General features: G+C 45.3%; 1 protein-coding gene across 1 annotated transcript in view; it reads left to right on the plus strand.

Annotated features, from left to right (window-relative positions):
• Positions 1–4,800: 4,800 nt before the first annotated feature.
• Positions 4,801–13,126, plus strand: part of EEPD1 (endonuclease/exonuclease/phosphatase family domain containing 1) — an 88,320-nt gene continuing 79,994 nt past the window's right edge. The window contains exon 1 of the mRNA XM_032785452.2: positions 4,801–6,438. Coding sequence (XP_032641343.1) covers positions 5,579–6,438 — 860 coding nt within the window. The 5' untranslated portion in view covers positions 4,801–5,578. The remainder of the gene's footprint in view (positions 6,439–13,126) is intronic.

Here is a 13,126-nt window from a genome sequence, read left to right on the forward strand (position 1 = left end):
GTTTTGGGAAAATTCAGGACTGAGAGTGTGCTGGGGTTACTTTGCTGGTTGTAACCAAGGCTGATGGAAGCCAGAGCTGCTGAACCAGGGCTGTCTAGCGCACAGACACTCAGGGTTTGACCTGCATGCTTGTAAGCTGGCTGTGAGGGTCCCAGGCTGGGAGCTACAGCAGCAGGGCATTTCAGGCACCCAACATTACAGGGCAGGTGGTGACACAGTCTGGATTGCACCTTGAAGTGTGACAGTATCTTAGGGGAACAAGGAAGAGGTCACTTTTTAAGTATTTGGGAAGGGAGGGAGGAAACTGCTAAGAATATCTGCTTGCCTTAATGTTCTACACCATCCAAAGAGTAACCTAAAATAACCACAATATTGTAGCAGACCAGCTAATATACAGGGAACCACTGTCTCCTTCTGACTGTAATCAGCATGACTCAACTGGTTCCCATAAACCCTATATTGCCATGCTAACATAGTCTTCTTCCTTTCTGTTGGAGGGTGGAGCTTGTTCTTTTGGAACATGTGAGCTCTATTCCAGCTATTGGTGCTGAGTTCCAAGTAGTTTGGCTTTTCATGAGGCAAGTTCAGAATCTGTGTTTATCTTGTTGTGAGACAAATTCAGCACCTGTTATCTAATCTTTCAGACTGAGGATAATCCTACCAGAGGCAAAGATTGACAGGTGTCTACTGTGGTCATTGCATATTGGGAAGTCCTGCCGAAGGTGAAGAGAAGAGCTACTTCTGCTTATATTTCACACAGCCTGAGTTCAGCATTTCACTGTGTCAGGTGACACTTGACTTGATCACCCAATCAATGGCATCCCAACCCCTTTGCCCCAGTTTGAACAGCCTAACTAACATAGCCTAAGGTGACAGGGAGATTATTTTAGTTGTCTTCATGAAAACCTTGTTTGTCAGTTGCCAAATTTTGCTAGTGGTTCAAGTGCTGCTGGAGGTGATGTTGGGTTTATTCATTAGAAACACTTCTTTTAATGTCCCTCTTCTACAGAAATATGTTTCAGTTAATCAATACTCTCACACCCCGTTTCCTTCTTGTTGTTATGTAACAGGTCTCTGGAGCAAAACACACTTCCAATACCATTCCATGTGTAGCTGGAGTGGAATCCTGTCTGCACTGAAGTCAATAGGATTTTTGCTTGCCAGTGGAGCCAAGATTTCATGTCCCTGGTCCAAAGGAATGGGACTCAAAAGGAGACTACTATATTCTGATATAGAGGAATGCAGCAGCAAAATAATTAATTATCTCCATCTCAATTTTAGATTTCTTGAGGCCCTCCCATAAAAGGGACACTTATTGGGAAGGATGGGCTTGTATAAGGCATCTTCTTACAGCCCAGTGACAACTGCCTGTAGTGAATGATTATTTGAGGACAATGGTGGATGTACAGTCAGTGGTGCCAAACCAATACTGCTCATAATCAGTGTAAGTGAGACCTGGAAACTGCTGCTATCACATGGTCAGTTGGCCCTCAGATGGGAATTTGAATAGATGGCACTGAAAACTGAAGGGCACAACAAGAAGTTTTGCTGAGCAAAAATTATGACTCCTTTTATCCCATCATCATGCAAAGGACTGTTTGGTTGACGCTATGTCACATATAAGATATATTCCAAAGATCAAGACCTTGGAACACAGATTCATAGAATTTAAGACCAGAAGGGACCATTATGATCATCTAGTCTGACTTCCTGCGTTTATGTGAGGCCAAAGAACCACACTGAATAATTTCTGCATCAAGCCCATAACTTCTATTTGACTTATAGCATACCTTTTATATCCAGTCTCGACTGAGAGACTTCAAGTGATGGAGTATCTATCACGTTCCTAGTTGAGTTGTTCCAATGGTTAATTACTAGAACTGCCTGGGAACTGAAATTTCTTTCCTGTGGAAAATTTCACATTTCTGGGGGGAAAAATATTCTGAAACAGAACAAAATCAGAAATGCAAAATTTTCTATGGGAATTAAATTTTTGAAAACTTCTGAACTGGCTGGGCAGACGAGGAAGTTAGTTCCCCATCTGCCCGGCCAGTTGCCAGCCTGATGCATTGGTTTCCTGGCTGTCTTGTTTGCCAGCTGGGGAGCCAGACAGCCCATCCATCCACCCACCAAGCCGGCAGTCCAGGGAACTGCTGACCTAGCCACCAAGGGAGCCTGGGGTGACAGCTGCCTGGCTCCCAGGTAGCCTGGGGAGCTGGTTAACCAGGGAGCAGGCAGTCCTCCTCTCTGGGCTGCCCATCAGAGTGGAAGTGGGGGAATCTTAGGAAGCCAGCTGTCCAGAGAGCCTGGGAGCTGGATAGCCTGGTGGGCTTCTGGAGAGCTGGAGATCCCAGGGAGCCCTGCAGCTCTCCAGGTGAGCAGCTGGAGCATGCTGCCAAGGAACCAGGAAATATGATTTCCATCAAAATATTTGATAGAATTAACACATTCCAGCAGGACTGTGACCTAATCAACACTTTTTGGGCTAGATTCAGAAGGGAAACTTAAGTGCCTGTCTCCAACTGGGATTCACAGCTGTGAACCCTTTCTTGGAGTTAGGGCTGACCTGGCTTAGGTGACTTTCTCAAGATAAATTAGAAAGCGGTAGTCCCCTTGTAACATTTAGCTTAGTGGTTAGAGCACTTATCCAGGCTGTGGGAGACCCAAGTTGAATTCCACTATCTTTTTATTATTGGCTGATTGTGTCCCATATCAGTCTTTCCATGATTGTGCTCAGGATTATTGTCAGGCTAGCCAATTTTTAGTTTCCTAAGTCACTGAAATGTTAGCACAATATTAGCTTTCTTCTAATCCTCTGGAACTTCCTCATTGTTCCAAGATTAGTTAAAAATCAACACGAATGGTTCAGAGTTCTTTTCAGCCAATTCTTCTAACTTGCACCAAAGAGTATTATCTGCTCTTTCACATTTAAAATGTTTATAATTGCTGCTTAACATCTTCCCTAGTTACTGATGGAACAGAAACAATTTCATGTTGGTGACAAGGGTTTTCCTCTTGGTGCTGCTCCAATCAACAGTCTTTTTTATTTTTAAATACAGACGGCCCAGTTCTGCCCCCAGATACATAGGCACAACTCACATTGATTTCAGTGCTTAGTTACTTCTTTAATCAGTTTGTTTAGCATTTATTCAATATATCGTAGAAATCTACCACGACAAGATGAGAATTTTCTACACTAAAGTAAATAGCTCCTGGGGCTCTTATCCCAATATTACTGGAGAGCAGAGAACACTCTTTTAAATTGTTCTAATCTGTGTTTTGCAGAATTAGGCCCAGTGTGACTTCTGGTGCACTAGAAGCTGTTCTCATGGTTTGGAATTCACTAGATTTTCAATGCAAATGGAATTATTTAATCACTTGAATAAGTACTTCTTGCACTGCCAAACTAAGCTACTAATTTGCTACATTTCTTGTAAATTCAAACAGGAAACAAATGTATAAGGTCGTGTAAAATACACAATACAGTACTCAGTGCAAATGTTAAAGCACTGGTGCATAAGTGAGGCCCAAGGGCCCAGTGCAGCCAGCTCTTCCCTCAAATGTTAAATCTTCTTTCCCTGCACCTTTGGTGAGAGGTTGAAGCTGATATAAATGCTTTCTATTTTTCGTGTACTAAAATGCTTTATGTTGATCTACCATAGATGATGCAAGAACAAACTGCTATCGTGACCATGTACATTTATTAGGTGTATCATAGAGAGCCAGTAGTCACTTCTGACATTCATATTAAGTATTTGTATTATGCCATTTTAATCTAGCTGTGCATATACCTGGCATCTCTAAACGTGTTGCTCTTTTCCTCATTTTTCTGCCCCTGTTTCTTCCAATTAGCTTTACACCCTCTTGCGATGCCCCAGACTTTAAATTCTTTGGGGCAGAGTCAATCTTTTTCAGGGTTTGAACAGCATGCAGCACAATGGGATCTGCGATTATGCCTTTGGACTTTGGTGACGTCTCATAATACAAATATATGGCTGAAGATGGAAAGGTGCCACCGTGACTCTCCTGTGTTGCAAAGTTTGGACATACCGCCCCAGGTTAAAGGTTTACCAAGGCACTGGAATCTGTGCTGATTTCCAAGACATGCTGGGGTCAGTCATCCACGTCTAAGCGCAGATCTGTGCCAGGAGACAAGTCCTTTTTAATAAGGGCACCCAGAAGGGCTGATGTCCAAATGCTGTGACCATCAAAAAGCCCTGGCAGATTAACTGCAACTTCCCAAACACGAAGCACCAGCTGTGGGTTAGCACAGGTTTGCAGTCAGATCCATTCGTTCATGTCCGGGCAGCACTCAGAAAATGCAGTGCCAGTAAGTTCTGCTACGGTCATGACTCTCTGCCCTGCACCACGGTTTCTGACCAAGTGCCAGCCACTTGAGCAAGAAGCTGGGAAAAGAACCTCGGGGGTGAGAATTGCCCTGCATAGCCCTGACAGACAGATCTCCAGACCTCCCCCGTGCCCCCCAGCTGCTTGGTCCCCGCAATGCTGACACCACCTAGGGTGACCAGACAGCAAGTGTGAAAAATCGGGACAGGGGCAGGGAGTAACAGGAGCCTATACAAGAAAAAGACCCCAAAATCGGGACTGTCCCTATAAAAACAGGCGATCTGGTCACCCTAACACCGTCTGAAGCCAGCAGTATCCAAAGGGCACGTCAAGCAGGGAAAGGAGGCGCTGATCAGTCACCTCTCCAGCTCAGCTACCTGTCGCTCCCGCCACGGCTGCTGCGGCCGCAGGTTGGGCTCTGCATGGGAGGCAGGGAACCCATGTGATCAGCCCAGGAGGAGGCCAAGGCAGCTGGCGCCTCCTCCCCTGCGGAGGGAGGGAAGCGCTGGTGCCAACCCCGGAGGAAAGCGAAGGGGCAGAGGCGGTGCGTGGCGAGCAGCGCCGTTGCAAGGGGCTGGTGGGCGGCTGAGCCTGGAGTCAGCAGCGGGGAGAGCCAGGTGCACCCGCCTTTGCTCTGCGGGGACCAGGGCTGGGAGGGAGTTGTACGCGAGCTGGCTAAGTCCCGGCGGCGGCGGCAGCAGCAGCAGCAGCAGAGGAGGCTCCTTCCCCTGCCTCTCCCTGCGCAGTCAACAAGCAGCCCGGGGCGGGGAAGAAACTCCGCGAAGGGGAAGGAAGCGGAGGGGGCAGCCCAGCGGCTCGGTTGCGTGCTACGGCCGCTGTCAGTGTGTGCCCGGCTCTCCCTCTCTGCAGGCCGGGGCCAGGCTGCAGCCCAGCGGCGGGGAGCGTGGCTGGCCGGGGGCAGGTTGCCGGCTGGCGAGTGTGGGGTGGGCAGGAGGCGGGGATATTTTTAACTTCCCCTTTGCTTTGAACCCTGCCCCGCTGCCAAGTTCTCGGGTCTGGAGCCGAGCGGTTGCAGGCCCCGCCCCCTGGGCGATGCGGGGCTGGGCCGGGAGAGCTCCCACTAGCCGGGGTAGTGGCACAAGTCCGCTGCCAGCGCCGCAGTTCGAGGGGCGCCCCGCGCTGCCTTGAGCCCGCAGCTCGCCCCGCTCGCGCAGCAGGTCGCAGCGTTGCCCGCCGCACCGCGGGGTAGGATTGACTCGCGCCGCCGGCCATGGGGGGCAACCTGGGCTGCCACCGCTCCATCCCGCGGGACCCCTCGGACCTCTGCCACAGCCGCAAGTTCAGCGCGGCGTGCAACTTCAGCCACATCCTGGTCAACCAGGAGCGGCTGAACATCAACAGCGCCACGGAGGAGGAGCTGATGACCCTGCCCGGCATCACCCGCACCGTGGCGCAGAGCATCGTGGAGTACCGGGAGTACATCGGGGGCTTCAAGAAAGTGGAGGACCTGGCCCTGGTGAGCGGCGTCGGGGCCGCCCGGCTGGAGCAGGTCAAGTTCGAGATCTGCGTGAGCAGCAAGGGCAGCTCGGCGCAGCACTCGCCCAGCTCCCTGAGGAAGGACCCCAACCCCGAGCCGCCGGCTCACCTGGCCGCCACCAGGCTCAACATCAACACGGCCTCGCCGGCCCAGCTCATGAGCATCCGCGGCGTCACGGAGAAGATAGCCCACGGCATCGTGGACTACCGCAAGGAGCACGGGCCCTTCAGAAGCATCGAGGACCTGGTGAAGATGGACTGTATCAACTCCTCCTTCCTGGACAAAATCAGGCACCGGATTTTCACCGAGAGGTCACGGCCCCCTTCCACCAATACCAACGGGGGGCTCAGCTTCACCGTCAATCCTCACCCCAGCCCCACCTCGCTGAGCCTCCAGAGCGAGGACTTGGATTTCCCACCTGGGGGCCCGACCCAGATTATATCCACTCGCCCCTCGGTGGAGATGTTTGGTGGGGTGAGAGATGGCAAGCCTGTGGTGAGGGTGGCTACCTGGAATCTGCAAAGCTGCTCTGTTGAAAAAGCCAACAACCCTGGCGTGCGAGAGGTTGTGTGCATGACCCTGCTGGAGAACAGGTAAACTGCTCAAATGAAATTGGATTACTTGGTGTTCGGTGCCTTATGTTTCCAAAAATCTGTGTACTTTGATCCTCATTACTACTTCACAAAGTTCTGGGTACCACCTCCATTTTTCTTGGCTTATCCTTAACTATAAGGCAGTGATGGTGATCTCTCAGTGCTTTGGACTTAGTGGGTTAGTGCATATTTTGGGAATGTGTATTATGGAAAGATCAATGGGCATACTCTCTGTTTCTCTCTATCATGGCAATACAATCCCAGGCATCTGCATTTCTTTAGAAAGTTTTGTGTGAATGTATAACAGATTATATTTTTAATTGAACTACCTAGGCCTATAGTCCGACCTTCCAACCCTTCAGATATTACCAAATGAATCTAGCACACATTCAGAAGTGCTTGGGATCTTTAGCCAGTGTAGAATGCTGCAGTTCATCTGGTCCCATGTAGCAAGCCATTATGGGCACCCACTATTGCTCTGTGATGTGCAGTAGTTATTTACTCACAGGTGTGAGTCAAGGTATAAATGTTCTGGGACATTGTCATGGTAAAGGTGGTTGCAATCTGCTTACATCTCTTTTTGTCTGTCTGGTGCTGAATGCCCTATGGCTGGTAGTAGCCTTCAGAGGGGAGAGTAATGCCTCTGGAACCTGCTATCGCAGGCAGTCTGCTAAACCATGGTTTTGGTGAGCTTAAGGGCACCGTTCAAGATCTGTTTGTCTGGTCAAAGATTGGACTGACCTTTAGTAATGTCATGAAATAGTTCTTCTGTTCTTTATGAGTAGCAGGTTGTGCCTTGTTTTGTAACTGTTTCATTAAGGTAACACAAACATGTGCTTGGATGATGGGAATCTATATACATTTCTATGATAAATAGTTGCTTGCTAAACTCTCTTTTAAATTGAAGCCATTTTCCCATGACAGAACTGCAAAAGAACTCTGAAGACAACTTTTCTTCCCCTTCCTTCCACAATTAAAAAAAACAGCTGATCTCATTTTGTTGTCCAATGTGAAACTAACTTTGCTCCCTTTCAAGTTTTAACCTGAAACAGGTTTGTTTGGATGACTCTCAAACCTCTGAAAATGGGATATTTTGGGGGTGGAAGTGCTGACAAGCCATTATCTATTGCAATATTACTAGCACTATTTTTTAAAAAACTGTACTGTCAAGTTGAATAATGGTAATTGTTCATGTGATTGCAGAAGTCAGGCTAGCTAGAAATACAATATGTTTTATCACACTATGTTGTGGTTCTTATTTTGTTTTAAAAAAAATAAAGCCATGGCAATAGGCAGGAGAAGTGTACTGACAAGGCTGTGCTGCAATGTTCCTGCATTGCAATGTATCATTGGTGAGCTAAGTGTTTCGACACAGGAAACTTATTTCCTACAGGCATGACATGGTTTGATAGCAAGAAAGCTATATGGTGATGAAATGGTATAAACCTCTGAGTGTTTGGATGTCCTGCTGCCCATTTCAGCTTAACACTTTTGGTCTGGTGTTATTCTGCTATTTCATATTTCCTGTGCTTTCCCTTGACCATGGTCAATCTCCTGGTACAAACTGAAATTACCAGCCGGTTGTTTTAGTTGGAAGAGAGCATAAGTGATCTCTAATTTATATGCTGGTTATATTAAAAAAAAAAATCATCCGCATTACTAGCTGAGCGTGGCAGTCAATCATTTCCAAACTCCACTAGAGAGTGGTTTTTTTTTTTTTTTCCACCTGTAAATTGGAAACAGCCAGGAACAATGTGGAAAAGTAAGGGATATCAGAAAATCTCACTAAATAGGACAAAAGGAAGGCCAGAGGGAACACAAATGGCCGAGGAAACAAACAAATGCAAATAAGTAATTCTCACTAATCTCAGGATGATTAAATTCCAGTACTGAAAGGAAAGTAATTTGATTTACATAGGACCTAATCTTGTGATGTGTTGAGTGCCCTCAACTTCTGTGTATTGAGCTATCTCAAAGAGCCAGTGATGAATTCAGACGGAGTTGTGAGTGCTTGGCAAACTCTGAAAATCAAGGCACAAATTTTTAAAAACAGGCAATTTAAGTTGCATTTGCAAATCATGTAATGATGAATGTAGAACAGAGAATTATATGTATACTTGTATATTTTGCATACATAGTTACTTGTACAAATACCTCAAAATATGTGCTCATGTTATGAATATGATTTAGATGACTATCTTTGAAAACATGTTCCCCAAAATGTTGATTGAGCCTATTGCTAATGTAATTTTTAGTTTTTCATTTTGTAGACTAGTTTAGGCATTTACATTGAACATGCACTCAAAACCATGCACACACAGTTAGTCTCAGAGAGTATTGTCTGAATGTTTTCTAATCAGGAGAACATGCATGGATAATGAGAGTCTGGAAGGAAGTGAGAAAGACTAGAGTGTATAGCTAAGCCTACATTTCCCTGGAAACTGAAGTAAATGTGGGTTGACAAACAGCGGGGAAAAATGTTAGCAATAGGCTCATTCAGCAGTTGAGATGCAAGTGGGAGAGAATGTCTTCTCACTCATACTAGTGCTATTGAAGTCAGTGGAGTTATACTCCTGTAAAATTGATTTCATTGAGCTCAGCATCAGGCCCTGCTGTATGTATTAGTGGAAAGGTTTAAATTTCCCATCTCCAGTCATTTACTTGTTGGACGGTGATAAAGTGCCCAGCAGACTAATCCTTGCCCAGTTAGATTAACTTCCGATAATAATCAGCTGTGGAAATTCAACTCTTGCTTGCTCAGTTGTGAATACAACACAGAGGGCTTATCAGTACTTGCTGAGTTCAGTGGCATCAATGAGGCACAAAAGTGAATGTTCAAGTAGCTCAGAATGTAAAGTGAGCAGATCACATTTGTCACTTATATTTCCAAGCATTGATTCCACCTGTTGTCCAGTGAATTAGGCAGTCTATTTAGCCTTATCACTTAGCTTGCAGGAATGCATGCATGCTGTGAATGACAGGTTGCTAATGTATTTTCTGCTCAGCTATATTAAGATAAATGAACATCTAGTACACACTTCCTTGTTACAGTATATTGTCTAAGGGTCTGGAATACTGTGTGCACCCACAGAACTGCTCATGCTTTTTGAGGGCCTGATGCTACACTGCCTAGCACCATGTACAGTCCTCTACATCTGTGCTGTGCAATGTTGGTATGAAACACTGCTAAATCAGGATTACACTCACTTTGCATAGGTGTAAAGAGCTGCGCAAAGTGCAGGGCAGTGGAGAATCAAGATCTCTTTTCTAAGGCTGCCTCTGGCTGTGGTGCTGTTTTTCTGATGACCAGCCAAGAGGGAGTAGCTTTGAGACTGCCAGATTGTTTTACACAAGCCGTCACACGGTTCTGTTAACAGCTTCTTTCAGTAACTATCAACTGGCCAAATTACTGTCTGTATCTGCTTACTACCTGTATAGGACATCCAGTTACCCTAATAGGTGAGGACAGATTAATATAAATACCATTCAGGCCCTGCATAATCTATATATGAAGAATGGTAATAGAGAGGGAGTGCTGTATCCTTTGGTTACAGAAAGAGCAAGAAAGGGTCAAACTCCACATTAAACTGGAGAGTAATCTCTTTAAGAATGAGAAAAAAAGATCAAGCTCAAGTCCAGAGGTGCTAAGGTTCTTTAAGGATAGTAGCAAAAGGAATGCACTTTGATTGCTCTAGCATCAGCTGCGCAAAGTCCATATGCATGATCTGTTACCAGTATATTATTTTAAAATCCATTATTGTGATACAAAAACAAGGAAGCGCAGTAACTCCCCTACCCCCGTCAAACACTTTGTTACATACATGAAAGGGATCCATTGTTAGCATTGCTTGCAGAGATTGAGAAGCAAATACTTTCATTCCTAGGACTAGAGAGAATTCAGTAGTTTTACAAGAGATTAACATGGCTGATGTGCTGGAGAACATGTAGTATAATTGGATTAAAGTATCAAATGTATATTGAAGTTAACCAAACCTGCAGCATTTCTGCAGATCTAGTTCACAAATCCAGGATGAGTTTGTATCAAAATGCAGATCTCCATCCCCTGGCTGCCCTTAGTCCCCCAGTGTAAATGCAGGCACTTTAGCGGACCCCTTAGATACGGTCCACAGACCCTGGACTACAGGTTGAAAATCACTGCTCTAAAGACTTGGACTGAAAACTGACTGAACAGAATTCAACTATATATAGAGACAAGGGATTTCCAATGGACATTTTCTTGGGGTCAGCAAATGAAAAAAGGTTGAGAACCACTGTCCTAGAGCAGTTTGTATCCCCTCTGGAAGATTTAAAGTAGCGGAATTTGGTTTTGAGAGGTAATAAGATAGTTAATGAACATGTTGATGGGGGGATAATGCCACAGTTTCATAAAACATTGAACCAAATGTTAACTGTGAGTCAGGAGAGGTTTTTTTTTTCTCCCCCCCCCCCCACTTGCTGAGAGCTTTTCATGGGGGTTTCCCATGTAAGTTAGGCAAGTTAGTCCTCTCCACTCTGTAATTGGAAAATGTGCTAACAGCTGTCAGTGTCTAAGTCATTATTTGTTTTTTCTTTTAAATGTGCTATATGTAAAGTCCTACTTATGAGAGTGAGTCGAGAGGGTATTCTGTATGGTTATTATAAGGAAAAAAATGTTATCCCCACTGGTATGGCCCTGGCTTTGACAACAATCGTTAAATAGCATAGCTTTAGTTTAGCATAGATGTTGCGTTCGTGTGGTTTAGGGGCATTGCAGGGTGTGCTGAACGTTTCTGAAGTACTACAATAAAGTATGCATCAAGTCAGTATACTGTCCATGAGAATGTGGTGTTACACTAGAGCCTCTGCAATGGAAGAGTCCTTCTTGATAGCCCACACTGGCTGTACTCCTGTGACAGTAAATTCCAGGTGGTCAGTGGTCTGAGGTTTACAGCAAAATCATGATCGTGTGGTGAATCTTGTATTTCAGTGATGCATTTGATAACTCAGTATTTATTGTATGCTGCTGATTGTTTGTGGGCCAGATCTTGACTTGATTTACTTACAGATACGTAGTTCTCTTGACTTCATTTCTGGATCAGCCAATGTGTCTCCTGGGACTTCCAGTGCAGCACGACCTCTCTTTGCCTGATTGTGCCTTAAAAACACAATCCATCCTTAAGATTTGTAGGCTGTATTTGGCTCCCAGGCTGTATGTTGGGTACTTCAGGGCTAGTTCATGCTCACATTAGGTCCAAATCCACACTCTCCTTCAGAAGTGTGGACATATAACTAGGGGATCAGGACAGTCTCCAGTGGGCCACACAAGTCCCTGTGTGATGCACAGCATAGCTTCACAGGGGCCCCGTGTCAGTGAACATGTGGTTTGAGTTGAGCATGCGTAGGCGAGGGAAGATGAGGGACTGTAGAAGGACACCCCTTCATGGCTCCTCCCATCCTCTCTGTAGGAAGGTAGGTGCCTCAAAATGGACCATATAGAGCCTACTTCAGCCATTGGGCTGCAGTAGTCTTTGCAGAACAGCTGGAGAGCTGCATCAGGGTTGCTTCGTGGCTTGGATTAGGAGGGGAGAGAGTTCCTTCCATTTTCCACCCCACAATCTGCCCAGAACCTGGCCTTGCTACTTGGGCATGCCCTGGACTTAAGATTTGCTCCTTAGTGCAATTTAAACCTTTCCACTAATACATAAGATTTACTCCTTTGCTTCTTCAGCCCCTTTTTTACATGCAAAGAGTGTGCACTTTGCAGTTGCATCAAGAAGTGTGATTTAAGTAAGTGTGTGTATAATTTGTGTTAATACAAATAGTATATTGATACTGCATCCTCTCATTTAATCACTCACTTGAGGGTTCACTGGTAATCTTTTAGTTTAGGAAACAGCATCTTTTAAACTAAATGTTCCAAATGAACGTTTGTGCTTCAAAATACTGAGAAGTGACCCTGAAAGGGCCTTTTTTTGGCTATACTTTGTAATTAGGCAAATTTAAGATGACACAGGGTTTGAAAGCCAAATCTTGTACTCTCAAAAACAGGAAAAAAGTGCCAAGACTGAGGCTCAAATACCATGGAGCATACGTCTGATTCAGATGGAAGAAGTCTACTTGGATCTCAGATTACTGTGTTTGATCGTCCGCTTTCATCCCTCACTTTAATCAATCTTTTGGAACTGTCCACTCTTATTAGTCATAAAATATATAACCATCGTTAACTCAAATTGTATAATCACAGAAATGTATACAACTACGGAATCTCTTCAGTTGGACCGTCCAGGTTTTACTTTCAAGACTTCAGAAGCAGCATAGTTTGTCACTTGTTTCTTTTTTAGAAAACAAACATGCAGTTCTCCCAGACTCTTAATCTGTCTTCCTGAGGGAACAACTTGTAACGTGGTTTTATTGTATTTGAAAACCTGGGAACAAACTTTTTGGGGGGGGGGGGCGGTTTAGTTCTCCCCATTGTTTCCCTCCACACACACACACACACACACACCTTGTCTAACAGGTGTGGTAGGCAGGGTAATTATATGAGAGGTAATTGTTTTATTACTCTTTGAATTCTTTTTCAGGGAGAGCTGTGGGAGGAGGTTGAAGGAAAAGCCTGACAGTTTGCATTCCCTTTCCATTCCCCCTCACCCCCCAAAAAAGATGGAAAGATGAGGGGGGAGTTCATGCACCTGAAGGGTTCAAATAAGGT

The sequence above is a fragment of the Chelonoidis abingdonii genome, chromosome 2 (assembly GCF_003597395.2).
Source record: "Chelonoidis abingdonii isolate Lonesome George chromosome 2, CheloAbing_2.0, whole genome shotgun sequence".
NCBI lineage: Eukaryota > Metazoa > Chordata > Testudines > Testudinidae > Chelonoidis > Chelonoidis abingdonii.